Genomic DNA, 19,340 nt, shown 5'->3' with positions numbered 1-19,340 from the left:
AATCGATTTGTTCTGGAACAAGTAAAACACTGAAATAAACAAAACATTAACATTTAGAAGTAATCTAAGTGAATTATATCTCATGTTTAATCTCCAACGAGTATTGGAATCCCGTGGGGGGTTTGAAAATGATGTGCCGAGAGTCAGGCCTTCTTGCTGGCTCTAGTGAGCCTTGACCTCCCTGTCAGCTATCAAGCTGATGGGGTAACAGACATCTCTGAAAATGTCAGAGCAGTTTTGCAAATATGTGATGCCTTGATAAATCAAGCAGATATTTGAAATTTACACATCTACAGTCTCGCCTGAAAATATCTTAAACATTTATTTTGTGTTGCAGAAACAGTAATATTTCAAACTTTACTTATAGTATTAGCCGCTATCCTCCACCAATGCTGCGTTTGTTTGTTCGAGTTTTGGACGAAATGCATTCTGGGATATTTGGTTGCACCAAGTCCACAGAGGTCACAGATTGCCCACTTTGCTGGGAAATGTTTTACAACGTTTCTAGGATTAGCATTTTCTTGATACAATGTGCAACAGAATTTTTTTTTTCCCTTTCCTTTGGTGGATGCCAAAAGTGTCACCATGCATATAAGCCAGACTGTATTAAAAAGGAAGTACACTTTGCTGGAATTTACTCCTACAATGGATATTGGGCATGACACTATAAACAAAGAAGAAACTCTTGTTTCTATGATGATGCAGGAAAGCCAAAAAAAAGAAAAAAAAAGTGTTAAAAGACCAGTATGGCCCAGTTCATCACCTGCTATGTTGCCCTGCAGAATGCCAGTTAAGAGTCTTCATACAAAATACTTTGCTTTTGTAATGTCATCCCCAAGAAGTCCACCGCCACTTTGGAAGAAAAACAGAATTAAAATGATGTTTTATCTTTAGTCATACTTTATTTACCACTGCAGAAGGAATCATGTAGCATGTTTGTCCACATGGTGGCACTATAACATTATAGAATGTATAGGACAAAAAAACGCGTCTCTTCAGATATTATTTTCCTTTCTGACAGTGACATGCAGTATATGTTGACTAAAATGGTGCTTAACACTATGATGTAGGTACAAAGGTTGCTGTTTGCTCTGGTGTCATGATGCACAAAAAGGGAAAAAAACATTACAAAACACAGCAAGAAAAGGTTTGACAGAAGTTCTAAGACAAAGGCTGTTTGAATGATGTAGATTTGTAAAAGCATACGGGAAAAAAATTATATATATTTTCAGAATAAAACTTGAACTATTCTACTCATAATACATCCAGCCTCCTCTTATTATAGACCTAATAGGAAATCTAGCTCCTGTTTGCTGTTACAGTGAACCAGAAAACCAAAAAAGGCCTGCTAATACTGGAAGCTGATGTCAAAATCTGGTGGGTGCAGCAACTCTTTGCATCGGCTCAGCATCATTTACAGACTGAGGGCACACAGGGATTGACGACGAAAGGAACACGGTATATCATTCCATTTGCCTTCTTCTGTGACCAGAAAAAACACAGGAGACAAGTTAGAACTGTAGACCTGAAACTGGCAATTAAATGCTTTAGTGTTTTAAAGAAAGTAATTCAAAAGTAATAAATGTTAATTTTAGTATTATTAATAAACAGAAAATAATAATAAACAGAAAATCATCAAGTCTATAAAAAACATAGTCATATATATATATATATATATATATATATGTGTGTGTGTGTGTGTGTGTGTGTACACATATACATACATACACACACACACACACACACACACATATATACACTCTTGTCATTATCAAGATCATCTGACTTTTAGCTTTACTTGATGTCCCTCAGATGCTGTGGAATCTAAGAGACTGTGGAATGTAGTAGTAAAGTCCCCTTGCCACATTAAAATGTTTATTCAGACAGCTCAGACATCTCAGTAAATAATGTTTTAGGGATTTACCTCCATAATTTATCTCTATACAAGCCTCATTATTTTCCCAATTGTCTGGTTGCCCCGGCATCCATTCTGAAAATACAAATTGACTGCCATCGCTCCAGAGCCAGAGATTTGTCTAAAGATGAAATAAAACAGAGATTTAAAAGTTCAAAGTGTCCTTCTCTCATTAAGATCAGCTTTTATTTGGATAAATTACCATCTGGCAATCAGTGCCTCCAATCCATGTCCGTGATTCATTCAATGATGTAGCTTTTATCACCTTCTGAATGTTTTGATTCTCTTCAGCACTGTGTACCGATGCGAGGTTTGCTTTCATGGACTGACAGTTTTTCTACATTGGAGATGGACAAAAAGACACACAAAGAAAGACAGGAGGAGATGGTTGCTGGAGAAAAACGTGGCTACTTGAAATGAATATCTGGACCAAAGGGACTGATCTGCAACAACTCAATCATGGATTGATTGAGGTCAATCTTTAGGGAGTTCACTGGCAGTAAACTATTTGTACACCACTAGCATGTCAAAACTTTTTTTTTTTTAAATTATGTCACAGTTACTCTGTAAGGAGTGTTTATTTGCAGAGGTGGAATTAACAAAGTAAAGATACTTTGCTACTGTATGTAAGCAGAATTTCGAGGTTTCTGAAAGGCTCATTACTTTAGCTTTAAGAAATCTGAGGCCAGTTTATATTACCCAGCACATAATAGCACATACAAGACTTGCTGCAACCATCGCCAGTGTTAATTACATACATTTATACCACTATACCCAGGGGTTAATGTACTAGGGAACAAGTGCAGATGTCCATAAGTTGTTCCGGTATTTCATCATCTAGATAGCAACAGAAAAGTGAGCATAAAGTGAGTGGCATTCGATAAAGTGGAAATTTAAAGATTACATGTAATGTCATTTTTTAATGATGTTCGATCATTATATGATGAGTTATTTATTTATTGCATTTCACAATGTCCTGGAAATCAGGTATACTAACTTTGTATTATTCAAATGCCCAGCAGTTTATTGCAGAATTAACAGCTTAACTTGCCAAACTGTGGTGAATCTACAGTACAGCTTTATGTTGACTGGTTTCAGCTGATTTAATGTGATGACGCTGAGAATCATTCACTAGTTTCAACTTTTATATTAACTGCACATTGTCTAGTATAAAGGCAGATTCAGTAAAAGGACTAGATGTCACGATCCCTGATAATGCATTGCTTAAAATGGAGAAAATCTTGAGGGATGGTTGCTATGAGGAAACGCAGCCCAGAAACTTTACCAGCGGCACACATCGTTGTGTGACTCGACTTCACAGGGTGTTTCGGTCTTTTATCCCAAGCTAATCTGCCATTTTTCACCTTCCTTGGTTAGGTTTAGGGATTTGAGATCTGATCTAAATTATCATATTAAAATTTGGGAGACATCGTCAGTAGTGGACCTTGGATTCATCAGGTGTTTTGGCCATTATCACTAGACGCCCTGCCAGGGTGTTAAATTGTTATTTCTCTTCTACTTTCTTCTGTTTAGTTTTCGACAATTTATTTTCTTCTATCAATTCACTGCAACTGAGAAGTAATACTTACCTCTTTAATATTTATGGAGCCTCACTTCTTCAAAGGGATAGAAAAGGTGATAGAGAGAAGTAAGACAAAAGAGACAAGATAGGAGAGAGGAGAGCCAGAAGGGGGGGGGGGAGCGCCTGAACGGGCATCCCACACATCCCCGCCACATTGGGCTGTACGCTCTACCTCCCCACTGCCTCCCAGAAAAGGAAGAAGAGCAGAGGGGAGAAGAGCTGAACATTTTTCCTTTTCTTTTTTTCTCCTTCATTCCTCCTTTTGGTTTCACTACCATGAGGTTAACTGCACAGCCCCCAGGAGGTCCTGACACAGCTGTATCAGTCAATCAGCAAAATTTCTACTGTTAGGTTTTACCCTTTTGACGCCCTCTACTGAGGCAGGCCCACTAGGGTTGATCAGTCCTGGGTGTGTGTCTCACGGTTAGCTGACTGCCTTAGCTGCCAAAGTGATGTCAGCCTTCTTTAGCCATAGCCAGTGACTGGTCCTCTCAGCAGTGTTAGCTAATTCTCCTACACCCTGCCGTTGCGCCTGTCCTGATTCCAATCTCTCTAAGCAGTTTTGCTGTTGTACTGGCAACACAGCCCCTGCATCCCCACTTCCACCGGGCACACCCCTACACTGAGAGTACACTGTCAGTGTAGGGGATGAAAAACACAAAGAGGAGTAAATCTCAGAGCAGCAGCAGATCCCAGCCTTTACATACATAAAATCTACTGCAGAAAAATACTGGATAAAATCTATTGGAGAAATGTGAGTTATGATTCATGGTGAGCCACTACAACAGATCCCTCCCCACCTGCTGAATCACACTTTAACCACTGGCTAAACTCATTTTTCTGTTAATGTGTCGACACAAATTTAAAAAATTCTTTCTATTTCCATTTACTAATACTATTTTTTATTATTATAACACAAGATTCAGTTAGCGTTTCCATTAAATATTTTTTCTGCGATGTTCTTCAAAGAGCTACTTTTTACTTTCTTTCTTAGCTAAGTGTAAGTAGAAAGCTCTGCCTCCCATGTTACTGACATGGATAATATGGTGCTATGAAGTTTTAAGATGCAATGGGTCCTCATTATAGGCCTTGTGAGTAGAATGATTTTAAAATCAATTCTAGATTTAAAAGGGGACCAACGAAGACAAACTAATATGGGAGAAATGTGATGTCTCGTTCTAGTTCATGTTAGTACTCTTGCTGCAGTGTTTTGGCAGACTCTATGTTTCTAAGATTTTTAGGGCATGTAAAAAAAACTTTAGTTAGTATAACTGGATATTGATAAAATTCAAACAAGTGTATAGAATTTTCTTTAATATCTAAGGTGTATTCTAGTCTCTGTATTAAAATATGATGAACAGTACTTAATGCTGCAATAACATCTAGCAGGACATACATATGATATACAGCCAATTAAAATGGCTGCTGGGTCTTTGACAGGACCATCGTGGAAGCCTGAACAATTCCTGACTGACTCTCAGCTGATTCTTGGCAGCAATGACATTCCTTGCCTGTGACGTGGACAATGTGACCATAAATGGTAACTTCCCTAAATGCCTATTAGGAAAATTGGTGGTAATGTCTTGTATATCCACGAAGAGGAGCAGTGTTGTGGCTCCTTTGTTTACAGGCTTGCTACATTATATATTTATACCTTTTAAATTTGTTCAGGGATTCTATCATTTTAACTGAATCATAGCATTGAGCTGTTTTATAAAATAGTAATATATTTGTCATTTAATCCTTGTTGTTCAGCTGCCGCTCTTCATTTGCATTACTTTGAAACTATCATCACATCTTAATGATGGAAGAGCCTTCAACAGACAAGCAGCAACCCCCCAACTCTACCTATCTATAAAACTTTCTTACTGAATGCTATTGATGTGTTTTGTTCTTTAATAAGATTAATCATAAAACATGTATCTGATTTTTAGAATACCATTCATCCCCTTTTTAAAAATATGGAGTCCAGAGTATGTTACTGAAATTGTCATTAATACGTCTTCAATCTTTGTCACATCACGTTAAATTTAAAACAGAGTGAAATTTAAAAATATGCAGAAGTAATTTCAATTCTACACTAAACATGCCTGTTTAGAAAATAGTTTTCAGTGCAGAGCTGCGTTCATGAAAATGCCAACATCAGAATATGACTCTTTTTATCTTGGGGTAACTGTGAGAGCATGTACTCTTCTCCTTGAAACAAATTGTCTGTTTCAAGAGAAACAACCAAAACAGAATATCAACCAAAACTGAAAACCTAAATTTAAGGTTTTCCTGTTTGATATGCAGTGTAACAGACTGCATGTTTTGGTAGTCTAATGTCCCGTTTTATAAACGGCACCATGAGATGTTGGTTTTCTCAGTTGCACATTTCCGAAAGACATCATCCCAGCCTCCACAAAATTCAGCCCAAACAGCTGATAAGCGTTAAGCACCCAAGCACATTAATCAAGTTAACACTCACTGTTGAGAACAGTCAGCAAACTGACTGTTGGCTGAAAACGGCAATTGTGTGTCCACAGACTAAACACAGTGTCAACATTTTTGAGTGAATCACAATCCTCTGGCTTACCTCAGCCTCAGCCCAGGTCATCTTTACTGAAACGTAGTGGAAACAGCGACCTCCAAACTCACTCCAATTATCAGGGCAAGTAGCTGCAGATGGGTGAAAAATTAAAGTGAAAACAAGTAGAGAATTGTATATGGTATGATATTGTGTCATCATGATAAGGCTCCCTCATTGCTTTTCTTTGCATATTTACTTTGACTCTGGTCACATCAAGTGTTTTACTCTTTTAATTTTTCAATTTTTTCTTGCCTGACGAGAGCACAGCCAATTTGTGAGGATTTAATACTGTGTACATAGTTTTGCACATTACTGTACTCACCATCAGCTCTGGCCAGAGCAATTAAGGCACAAACAAGCAGAGAAAGAGTCAACATCCTTTTGAAGATGATGGAGACAATGAATATGATCAGTGAGCTTAAAAAGAACAAAGACGGAGAAGTTACTAATGATCATGGAGGGAGTGAAAGTGTGAAGGAGAAAATTGGGGCAAAGAGAAAAGAGTCAGAGTAAACCTGCAGAAGAAGGATTCACTCGGTGGCTCTCCTGTGTTTAATCTGTTGGACCAGAGGAAAAAAGTGGATCTTATATACACTAACTTATCTCCATATCCGTGTTCAGATAAGTCTTCTCATCTGTGTATGACCCAATTTTTTTTTTTTATCAGTTTATTGGTCAACAAATCAAAGGGCAGCACATCCCACACTGTTGGTTTTTCAAAAGTAAACATTTAGTGAATCGCAGAAACTCAAGTTCTTCCTTCTATGTTTCCTCAAGTCACGTCTTGTTTGATCCGAAATTTGAATATGACACACGGAATATGCTCAGAACCATAAACAATAAGAAATTATTATTTTTTAATTAGGATATAGATTATCTGCATATTTTAATATGACTTGTGGAGGCTTACTGCAGATTTTTTTTGCTACATAAAACAAATTGCGGTGGATGGAGCAGCTACAAAGTCTGCTTTTCTGTCAGAGTTTGTTGATCAGGTGGTTTGAAGAAGGCCTCTCACTGGCTTTTTCTAAGTAAAGGTTTTAATAGTGATTACAGGAAAAAGTGCTGGTGTTTTGGATGCTAGAAACACGTTTTCTCTCACTCAACCTGAGTTTGTTTCGTCTTTGAGGTTCATGATGTGTGTAAACAGACTCCGACTCCTCCAGTACTCGCTTTTCCATTGTTTAACACACTGGCACATTGGCATTAACACAAAGCCGTTATACAACGCTTTGAAACAAATAATTTGTGTTGAGGACTTTTTATAATTAAATTATTCGAATTACTCGATGAATCGTTGCAGCCCGATCAACTTCTCACATAGAGCTATGGAATGTGTCTACAATAGTGAATACAGTTTATTTCTATGCACAGTAAGGAGGTAGAAAGCACAGTTTTCAACAAAACTATTTTACTTCATCATTTAAATTTCAAATTTCATAAAAAAAGAACAAAGAAAGGAAGAAAAGTTCCCAAATGTAAAAAAAAAAGATGTCCAGATTGCTCTATCAAAGTTAAGATCATTATTCTAAGCTAATAATGCTGAAGCTTGTTTTTTTGTTTGTTTTTTTTAATCGTATTTTTAGTATTAGTATTTTTTTCTTAACCCATTTCCTCTCTCTGTTCCCGATATCAACAGTGAACATTATAGTCCCAGTATGTTATGTGACTTCCAAACAGCCACAGGCTCCAACACAGACAAATAGAGATTTTGATGGTATTTTGCCAAGAACCAAAGGTTAGACAGGCTATTATTGCAATTTATTTTTAGTTTGCAATGATCCTAGTATATGTTATTCGCATCACCCATTTTGTTTATTATTAGTAGGATTGTTGCTCAATACTTTCAATTTCTCTTTCACCTGCCACTGTGACCACAATTTTCACCCTAAAGTGATCATTTTACCCTCAAAATGTAACTACACTTGTCTTCTTTCCTCAAAGCCCACTGGGTGAGTCAGAGTATGCATCCATCCATCCATTCTCTTCTGCTTATGCCGGGCTCACACTGTGCGATTTTTTCAGTCGCGCGATTCAGCTCCTGCTCAAACTGTACGATTGACTCGCAGGGGTTAGAAGTTCATAGGTCACGATGCAGGGTCTCACACTATACGGCCCGATGCTCTGATGCGACCTGAGTGCTCAAACTGTGCGTTCATAAAATGAAGGTTATAACAGAAATTCTGCCGCTTGCTCTGCCTCTCTGTCTTTCACTCACACAGACATGCACACCACCACCATCAACTTTATGAAAAACATTGATCAGGCAGCTGTGATTGAGCAGCAGTGTAGATCCAACTATTTTCACGGTTCTTGTGGTCGTGATAATTTTGTGAGGCCACATCGAAAAGGCTCGGGTGAGCTTTCCAAAGTTCTACAAGTTGTGCCTCCATCGCTTGTGTCCAGATCACACGCTGCACTGCCGTGCTGCGCCGTCTTTTTCGCTGACATTTGTGTTTGCGCGTGCGCAGTGTGAGAAGCTGCAGTGACACCCTCACGACGGTCGCCCGACCAAGCGATTGATGATCGGGAGCTGGTCGTGAGGTGTTAATCGCTTCTCGTTACCCCACGTACACTACACGATGCACGAGGCACGATGAAGGACAAACTCGGGCCGATTGCCAAAACGGTCGCACGACTCAAAAATCGGCTCAAAATGGGTCAAAAATCGCACAGTGTGAGCCCGGCATTATCCAATCCAGGGTCGCAGGGCGAACACATTCAATATAAATTCACGTGTACATTCAATATACACATACATACATATAGATGTTAAGTCCTTTTATCCTCTCTCAGATATAATGGACGGTAACACAGGGGGACTTGATCTTCCATCCCACCTCTCTTGACACATTCAGGACTCATGCCTTCTGTGTATTTCATCTGATCATCAAGAAGATGAAGATATTGCATACTTTAAAAGAAATATGTTTAGTGGTTCACAGAGCAATATGTATATCCGGTTACCAGGGTTGAAGCTTAAATCTAAAGATTTTTGAGCTTGGCATAACCGCCACTTTATCAAAGATGAACCGAAAAACAGCCCACAAACCACCGTTATCTGTGTCCTTGTTGTAAAGTCTGGCAACACCAAAAAACAATCTGAGTTTTGGACAGTGTGTAATCTACAAGTTAATGATTCACAAGTGTTCTGCAGACCCAACTTTCCGTAAATGACAAAATGCAAATAGTATTCATTTAAAGATTGCACAATGATACCACAATGTCATTTAAAAAAAAAAAAATGCTAAACCTACATCTGGTTGAAAATCAGTCATTAATAAACTTTGAAAAAACAAACAAAAACAACAACAGAAAACAACTAATGAGCAGAAATCTTCTTGTAGCCTTGTTGGCCTTCAAGTATTGCTGCTCTGAAACACTAGTTTCTTGCCTAATTCTGACCTTAATATTAATAGGCATTCCAGGCACACACCCAGTAGCCTACATAGATGCTATAACCATATAACATAACATTTTAAGACATTACCCGAATAAAGAATTAATGGCATCTGGTGCTGAGTTTACAGAGTGCAAGTAAGTGTTGGGCTTAAAGGCCATAGTACCATATCACCTCAGACTCATTATCCAACATTTACAACCTTGTTATATAGTCCTTTTCTCAGGCTGCCTCCGAACAGACCAGAACAATTAATCTGGACCCCAATCAATCCAGTATTGGATTGATTGGGGTCCAGTTCACCCACTGCATAATGTATGTGGATGTATAAAATTTGATGGTTTTTACACTAAATATGTTTAAAATGTTGACCCCAGGATGTTAAATGATGGCCCTGATGAAAACCAAAAGCCAAACTATGTCACTATAGCAAAAAATACTATGCACTATGTAACATAGAGGACTCTGTAGAAGTGTAGTTAACAAGGACCGATGACCATGGAGAAATCATCTGAAGTGACAACAGCTTGCAATATGTCTAGGCTGCTGCGTGCTTCCAATCATGCACTCAGTGTTTGTTCTTCACTCACCTTTTTCACTCACTACCAATCTGCATTTTATCATTTGTCATTATTAATCTCATGCTCTCTTCCACAGGTGTCTCTATCTTAAAAAGCAATAAAAAGCACCTTGACGCAGCTGATGTTCTGATTTGGTGCTATAAAAACAAAACTGAGTGAACTGAAATTTAATTTTAATGTACAACAGTTCACAAATAATTTGACCAAACTTGTCCAGGTTTTCCAAAGAATTCACATTAGCATATGCATGAACTTTACCTGGAACATGTTTGTGTGTCTCTCTGCTCTGGTTGGTGTTCCTCTCTTGGACTCTGCAGGTGATGTTGTTGCTCTGTCTCTTCTCCACAGTCACTCTGCTGCTGACAGTATAGAGGTCATCAGGACCTCTGAGGGTACAACCTGTATGAGTATCCACGCTGCCGCAGGGCTAACACAGAGAAACAGACAGTCATTCACACCTACAGCCATTTTAGGAACACCAATTATCCTTACCTGGCTTACTGCATGTCTTTGGACTGTGAGAGAAAGCCACAGTACTCAGAGGGAACCCATGCAGACAGACATTTATAATCTTTTCTGTGTTCTATTGTGAATAAAATATGAGTTTGTGTAATTTTCAGATCATTGAAATTAGTTTTTAAATTTGCATTTTACACAAATGCATTTTTTTTTCAGTATGTCACTATATGAATTTTGGAAGGTGTGTGTTATTGATGTCACGACTGAGCAGGACAGACTCAAGCACGGACTGCGAATCACAATAAACAGTTCTTTATTTACACAACACCGAGTGGACTATATACAAGTGGGGAAGAGGGGGTCCACAGAATCCAGAGGTCCACAGGGAAAGTCAGGGGAACAGGGTCCTCACTCTCGCACACAGCTCCACATGCTCTCTGCCAATCTGCTCACTCCACACCAAAATCCTTCCTTCTCGCACCACTCTCAAGTTGTCATTTCTCAAAAAGCAGGTGTTACTGCTTAGTGTTGTAAAGTCACACATTATAACCCCAACCGCCACATCAAGTCAAGTGTCTCACCTTAACTTGTGGAGTCAACAATATATGCTAAGTTGACCAGCTTAATATGTTTTTGATATTTGATATTTCTCTGTGATATCAAAATTGTCCTGCAGGCTATGAGTATTTGTATATAAGGAAGTATTTTTCTACATCATTGGCATCCCGAAAACTCTCATTGTTCAGAAAAACAAACATATTAATGTTTGTTACTCACTAAAGTCAGATAATTTGTTTTATTCTGATTTTATTAAATGCATTTAACATAGGGTGGGGCTAAGTTTCACTATGGGTTCACCAGAAACCTGATTGTGACCCACACCAGTTTAATTTATCAAATTGAAGTTTCCACCATAGACAAACTGCCTGTTTAGGAAAGCAAATCTTGTATTGAGTTTAGAGGAGATACACATTGATAAGGATTATTGCAGGATAAAAGGAAGCATGAGCAAAATACACGTGGATTGGAGGCGCTGGCTGCCAGCAGGTATCATAATTAAATCTGTGATCTTACTGAGAGAAACTTTCACTTTTCCTTTGTGAGTCTTTTTCATCATACAAGATCTGCATAGAAAAAGAAAGAAAATTACTTAGTTGAACCTGAACTTCATTTATGCTCTCAAATCAGCCTACAGGCTGCAACACTGTGAATTGTGAAATGAATTATTGAAATCATCCTGACAGATTTTAAAAAAGAGAAAACAGACAAAATGGAGTTATAAACTATGTAAAACATCAAAGTTCAGAGACCTGCAATACCTTTGAAAAAGTAAAAAAAAAAAAAAAGGCCTCAATGTCCCTTTCTTTCCTTAAAAAACCTCTGAAGAACTTCGAACCTTTGCTTGTTATAACATCCAATATAAATAAATAAAATAAAAAACGAGATTGACTTGTACTGTTAATTATTCACTGCAGTTCATTTCCTTTTAGGACACAGGAATTGTGTTGACAGTCTGAGGAAGTTTTTGGACGCTTGCTCACAAAGTAAAAGACATTTTCCAAATTGAAAACCTTGTAAATTCTACGGTGTTTCTGAGTGTAAGTATTGTTTTGTTAATGTTGTTAATGCTTAATGTTAAGCTAATATTTTAAGGGTTACAGCATTGTTTCATGTTCTTCTTTTTTAATTAAAGTTTAATGAAAATAACTTACTGTGTCTCCATTATTATATGCTCAGATAAGCCTAAGCTCTCCAAAGTTTAATTGTATGTTTCAATGTATAATTTCCAATAGGAAATGGAGATAAGTGATTATCACTGTATTAATTTTATATATAATATATAAAGATATATATAAATATTACATATAAAGTTGAATAGTGAAACATCCATTTTGCAGAAAATTACTTCATTAGTACTTAATTAATTAACTAATTAATTAATTAATTGCAGCCATGATGGCAAAAGCATGGTCGTCTTTGGGTTTAATTATTGAGTTTTTAACACAGAAGAACTCTGACTGTGGATCTAAAACTGCAGACTGGCTCGTATATAATTGACATTTCTTCTGTAAGGATATAACACCTTTTCTCAACCAAAACAAAAATAATTGCCTTATCCCTAATTTGAGTTGATGCTGACTTAATTCCACGTACACTGATGGTGAGTAGAGAGGTTCCACGGAGTACAAACACACTACAACTTATAAGGTATTTCTGTATCTTATTGGAAAAAATTCAGTTTAAAAGTAAACTCTGTTCAGGGAGTTAAAAACATATACTAAAGACATTTCTTTTTGGCCATTTGAGCTCTTAAATAAAAAACAACTGCTGATGCCTTATTACTACAGATTTTATTGTGAAAGCTGAGTATAAGTAGACATTGTAGTAGTGATTAGAAGTAGAGTTTAAGTAGAGTTTATTAAATATTAGCAGCATTATCCATCAGCAACAACCATTAATTTGTGTAAAGAATGATGCGTGCATTCTCAAAACAAAAGCAGCAGATGCTGCTTTAGTAATTACTGTGGGAGAGAATCATGGAGAGTGACTAAAATACATGTGCTTTGGTTATCTGCAGCACAGAGTTAGATCTAAAAGAGGTAGCTGTTGCATTAAAGCAGTGATTCATACTGAACACCATTATAAAAGAGTTATATAACTATATATAAGTAAATATTGCATAAGCAGGAAGATGCATAGAAAACTCATGGGCACTATAGAAACAATATCAATTTGAGAGGACTCAATATAAATATCCCTGATATTGAGATATAATTTCACAAACGTTATTGTTCAATCTCTGAAATTTCGCATTTTAGGTAGCTGATGTAACTATGTAGGTAAGCGACCTCAGCTCCTCAGCACATCCAGCACCAGCTGACATGTCATGGTGATGTAAAAGGTTAGGCCTAAATCCACAATGAGGAGCCGGGCATAGGCATCTTGGTTTTGTTAGCTGATACAGTATCAGGTAGAAAGTGGTAGGTATAAACATTGACAGAAAAGCAATGTTTATCAGTATGTTCTTCCTTATCACAATCATGATAATCCTCAGCGATAAAGACAATTAATTAAAACATTGTTCACCTTACATGGCTGACCATGGTGTTCTAGAGCTCAAACAACACTCTCCTACCCGGAAGTGGCTGGGGCTGATTCCTCACTTCTTTTGAGTGATTCAGTATTTATTTTCTTTTATTCAGTTTACGTCAGATATAAAATATATAACTGTTTTGCTACAAACTTAGCTGGACATCATAAAGGACACTGAGGTGCTTTTCTTCTGTTCACCATAACAGAAATGTGAGTAGTTCTCAGAAGCATTATGGCATAGAGAAGTTCAGACACAGTCAGCAGCTTTATAGTGATGTTTAGTGTTGCTGTAGAAAACAGATAATTCAAAGAGACAGTTCATTAAAAAACGGTAGAAGATAATCTCTTTTTACTCGCTCATATATATGGCATAGGCAGCAAAGCATTAAGTAATGCATGATAAAGTTTAAAAAGCAGCAGCAGCTGAAGACATTTTTATATAGACAGGCTTTCAACTAATTTGTTGTTTTTATGTTGTATTTTATTGTTTTACATTGTTATATTTTCATCCATTAAGTCATATGTACGTCACGATAACTCGTGTACTCTTACTCTATAGTAGAATGGACTGTTTATTCACTGCATGTATACATTTCCAAATAGAAAATTAATTCAACTTGAAGTGAAAACTTATACATTTAAGTATGATCCCAGAACAGGACCCCACTCCAGCTATGCTATCCACAAGGACTCATTACAACACACGGTAATAAAAAACCACAAAAAAAATAGTTGGCAGTCCAGTAAATTATATTTTACTTTTTAGATTATTAACAGCCACAGTAAAGAACAGTAGAAGCAGTAGGTCTTTGTCTGTAGGTCAGAAGTATTTTCCAGCTATTCAACAAAATACTAGCTGTAGTCCTTTAATTAGTATACGGGTATGAGATAGTGCATGACATTAATAAGCGACAAACCTAAAAAAAGGTCTTATTTCTTAACAAAGCTTCTATTTAGCAGAGCATTTAAGCTGATAAAATTTGAGTTCATAGTTTGTGTCTATTTTTGGTTGTTTTGATATCAGGACTGCTGTCTACCTGTGTGCTGGCATTGTTCAGTACTGAAAGTGTGACTCCTGCCATGCCCTCAGTACAAATGGACTGCAACGTAAGAAAACACCAGCATATAGAAAAATGAACCAAAAGCACGCAAAACACAACGGAAGTAGAACAAAAGAAAACGAATTAGAAAAAAGAAAACATATTAGAAAAAAGAAAACAAAGCAAAAACTGGGGACATAATAACTTGACGGACCAGATGTGGAAGTGTGATTTTTGATATTTTTTTTCGGAAAAATGGCAGAGGGCTCAAAGGGGAGAGCCAAAGAGTAAAATTCTAAAAGTGCTGGATTTTATCTTACTTATTTATGTAGCGATACAAATGTTCCAGTAACAAAGATCATTAAAAATGTTACATTTGTCTGACTGTCAGCAAAGTTACGTGACATTAGTGATGTTAGCACTTAATGCAGCTCAGTTTCCAGTTGCTTTTAAAGCTTTTACTTTATGATGCACGCCGTTCAAAGATCGACTTTAACGTTAGACGTTACGATGTTATGGGTAATTAATGCCAGAATATCCACAAACAGAACAATCTGAAACATGTACAAAGGTTGTGAACGCTGCCTAAACTTTGACAGAACGCCATGGAGGACAGGAGGACCGTGACACTGAGCTGAATATCAATTTTACAGCCCCGGACAAACATCAGGATCAATTACATTAATGTTAAGGTTAGTTCAGTTATTTTGTTGCCTAAGCTGGTTCTATTGGTGGTGTCAAGCCAAACGGACATTTAAGGAGAAACAAGCAATCAGTTCACTAGTTAAGTTAAAAGAATAGTAGTTTATTCACAAGACCCAAACATTTGGCCATTGCACTAACTTAACCACTTTGTACTTAAATTTAGCTCTCATCTTATTTAGTACCCTTAATAACACAAATAATACTTTTACTTTAATGCATTTCAGGACAGTTATTATTTTGTCACTGCAAGCCTTAAAACATCAAACTGATTTGAGCCTAAACAGAAACACATGGAAGGCAGTCCTCTTCATTTATTAATCATGGTGGCATGGTGCATAAAAAGAGATGATGTGTGCCATACTCAGGAGTTAAAGTAAAACAGTTTTCCTTTCCTTTTTGGCCCAAATCAGAACTGTTTGTGTGCAGTTTGTCGCACAGTGTGTTGTTAGCTGGTCCAGCTGCTGTGTTTCACAGGAAGAGAAAAGATAGAGAGAGGGAGAAAGATAAGAAAGAGGACAGGAGAGGAAGAAGAGAAGCTAGATTTAAGGTAAGGACTGCTCATTTAAAGGTCACATGTAAGTCCTCATGTTTTTAAACCAGATATTGGGTCTGTTCATGTGACATGTTTTTTCATGATGTGAAACATACTGTTAAATAAACTGAGGCAGACTAACTGTGTTATTTAAAGGTTGCATGTTAGTCCAGGATAAACAGGTTAGTTTGCTGAACTGAGATGGATTTAAAGTAAAGAACAGTGTGTGACTGGTGCACAGTGGCTGTGGTTTCATGCTCAGAGTTTGGTTACATCAAGTGTAGCAGAGATTCGTATGAATTTTAGCTGATGATGGTGAGATCCATTCACTGAATTCCACCTTCATACCAAATTGATCCACAAAGAGCAGCAGGTCAGCTGATAATGGCCTCTACACTAACAATAACTACTGGAGCTCTCAATAGAAATTATTCTATTTCCCCACACTGAGCCATTACAACAATAAAAAATAAAGTTAAAACCTAATGATTTTTTTTTTTTTGCTAAAAAGGCCCACAAGTGTCAGACATGGATGTGTCATGTGGTACTGCATTCTTACAGTGCCACCATGTGGACAAAATTTAAACATGCAACATCATTCTTCTTGCAGAACGGCAGAAGAACAAGCTGAAGATATTAACGTCTCCTTTTCACCTCTTAGTTTGTATAAATCTTCAGTTATTACACACACACACACACACACACACACGCACACAAGCACACCTTTAAACTTTGCATTAAACAGATTTTTGCTAAACGATTACATTTACACTTACATCTGCCTAAATATTCTTCAACTTCCCTCACCTTAAAACTTTGATTCAGTTCTATTGAGTCTTGCTCATGACCTACTAATTTTATTGTGCTGTAGCAGGGAAAAATTTTCAAGACAGCGGCCCTTGAGGGGGAGTTTGACACCCCTGCTGTAATGTATGTAATAATCTGTCTTGGCTGTACTATAACATGTTACAAAGTAACACTTTACTGTAATCACATTAAAACTTTCCATAAGGTAGTAATAAGACCCCAGAAAGCTGATTCTCTTCATCTGGATGCTGCATTTTCAGTGGGATTTTCTTACCTGAAAGATTGCCTAAATGTAACAAAACGTAGTAAATTTGGTAATCATATTATTGTTACAGTTTTGGTGGTACTTGCATTAAAAGGCTTTTTCCTTGCAACTATCGCTGCAATCAGCAGACTTCAATTTGTGTTCAGGCGAAGGAAAATGGTAGGGAGGTCTACAGCACAGATATGGACATTTTTGTTGCACAGTTGAAGCACATCTTCACCAAATCCACACTAATAGCTTAAAAGTCATCTTGATTTTCGAAACAATCTTGAAAACAAACTGGTGCGTAAACCTGAACATACTAATACCTGTCAGTGTTGCTGAATGCTGTCACACTGATCAGGGGACACCTTCACTAGACAGGTAAGCAATAAATTAAACAAAGACTATGCAAATATTTGTGGAGAATTTTTTCTTAGGGTTACAAAGGGCACTCATGAGAGACACAAAGCAGAGTTCAGTTAACAGAGGAACTTTTATTCATTCATTTGTCTAGTGACACCAAGTATCTGCAGACCTCAAGCTTAACAGAAAGTCTTAGCAAGTCTTGACTTGTTGGTTCATGTAAAGTAAGTTTGCAAAGTCTGCCAGCTGTCCTTTATTATTAGTGCTAGAGACATGTATAGTTTGTTGTATGCAGAGTTGCACATGGGGAGCAAAGGAAAATGCATATTGATGGTTTGCTTTTGTATAAATTTGAACTATTATTAAAATGGTCATATCAAATCCAACACATGTATTGCTCCAATTAATTCTCCTCATCCAAGCTTGCTGTTGCCTTAGACATCAAGGTCTCCTGAACATCTTTAATGCACAAGTAAACCTGGTAGACTAATTCAAAGACTAGAACTATCATCCAGTTAAATGGCTAGCTAGAAATGTTTCTGACATTACACACAAAGACCTACTGCTACTTCTGTTCTTTACTGGCTGTTAATATTTTGAACAGTAAAACTTAATCCATTTTTTAAAATTACTTTATCTGATAATCAGTCCTTGTGGGCAGCATGATTGGGGTAAGATTTTGTGCTATGGGCATATTGAAATGTATTATTATTTATTTTCTTACCATTAATGCCTTGATCAAAGACAGACATTATAAATTTAACATTGCTTGTTCTGTCAGGTGAGGTTTGCAATGTGATGTGTGTTATGGGTGATGAGGGTGTTGTGGCTTTTTCCCCTGACTGTAACCTGAAGTCAATTTTGGGTGCTATGAGAAAATAATTTGCAATAATTTTCTGTTTGCAAAGTCTGTATTATATAAACAATTACTTTATCTGATTTTTGGAGCGTGAATTGTACTGTGTAAATTAAAATGTTGAAATTGATACTCTGTGACTCCGGTACAGCTTCAATTCTGTTAAGCTGATTTAAGCTGAGATTCAGCCATCTGCCGTCACCACTTGTGATGAGGCGAGAGAAGAAAAAGAAATCAAGAGCTATTAGAAATAATAAAGTTTACTGATCAAGAAGGTGATGTGGCTGATTTCAAACAGTACTGATGGTAATAGCCACTCCAACCAGAGATTGTATTATATGACCTGTCAATCTAAAGATTGTGCGTATATTTATTTTTAAATCCTCAAATGGTTTTCACCCCTACACTCCTGCTCAGACCCTTAGGTTATCGGACCAACTGCTCCTACACATACATAACTCTAAGCAGAAGCTCGGAGGAGACAGAGCATTTTTGATTGATACTCCAGTTTTATGGAATGAACTGGTTTTCCACATTAGACAGGCACTGATGCTGTCTATTTTAAAAACTCTTCTCACAACATATTTGTACTCTTTAGTCTTCAGCCCAGTATGAGGCATTGATCTTTTTCATTCATTTTTTTTTGTCTTACATTTTCTGCCAATAGTTCAGTTATATTGTTTATATTATTATTTTCTGATGTACAAAAGTTTTGTGTCAGCTGCAGGTATTTTATTGGGCTTTATAAATAGATTTTTCAAATGAATGGAACAAAGTATTGCTTGAATGTTCTCACCCAAATCATTTACGTCAAAACAAACTTTTAGTAAAACATTTTGGCATTTTACCTTCCCCGTGTCTGTCTGTCCTGTCTCTGTCTTTCCCCGTCCCAGTCTCCATGCCTACTCCACCACATATCAGTGTGTGTTACTTCCTGTTTTATTTTAACAGCAGCCAGGATTAGTGTCAGCTGTGTTCCCACCTGTGGCCTGTTTCCTTATTATCCCTTGTGTGTATAAATTGTCTGCCTCTCTCTCTGTTCTCTGTAGTGAAGCACCTCGTGGCATTTGTGCCAGAATTATATAGAGGCTTTTAAAAAAAACATCTGAAATCATTTCCCCAATGACACCTGCTGGCCAATTTGGTTATTGCCACATTTTGATAATGCTGTTGTTTGAAACATTGACACAG

At 37.1% G+C, this 19,340-nt stretch overlaps 1 protein-coding gene across 1 annotated transcript; it reads right to left on the bottom strand.

Moving 5' to 3' along the window:
• Nucleotides 1-877: 877 nt before the first annotated feature.
• On the bottom strand, nucleotides 878-19,049 carry LOC116317717 (ladderlectin-like). Its single transcript, XM_031736569.2, has 8 exons — nucleotides 18,998-19,049; nucleotides 10,306-10,474; nucleotides 6,582-6,623; nucleotides 6,389-6,483; nucleotides 6,073-6,155; nucleotides 2,118-2,252; nucleotides 1,925-2,036; nucleotides 878-1,482 (listed from the first exon to the last, which is right to left on the bottom strand). Exons 4-8 carry the CDS (start codon nucleotides 6,441-6,443, stop codon nucleotides 1,415-1,417), a joined length of 453 nt encoding a protein of 150 aa, XP_031592429.1. The 5' UTR covers nucleotides 6,444-6,483; nucleotides 6,582-6,623; nucleotides 10,306-10,474; nucleotides 18,998-19,049; the 3' UTR covers nucleotides 878-1,414.
• Nucleotides 19,050-19,340: the final 291 nt, after the last annotated feature.

The sequence above is a fragment of the Oreochromis aureus genome, linkage group 3 (genome assembly GCF_013358895.1).
Source record: "Oreochromis aureus strain Israel breed Guangdong linkage group 3, ZZ_aureus, whole genome shotgun sequence".
NCBI classification, from domain to species: Eukaryota; Metazoa; Chordata; class Actinopteri; order Cichliformes; family Cichlidae; genus Oreochromis; species Oreochromis aureus.
The sequence above is the reverse complement of the archived record's forward strand: the minus strand, read 5'-3'. Positions and strand labels throughout refer to the sequence as shown.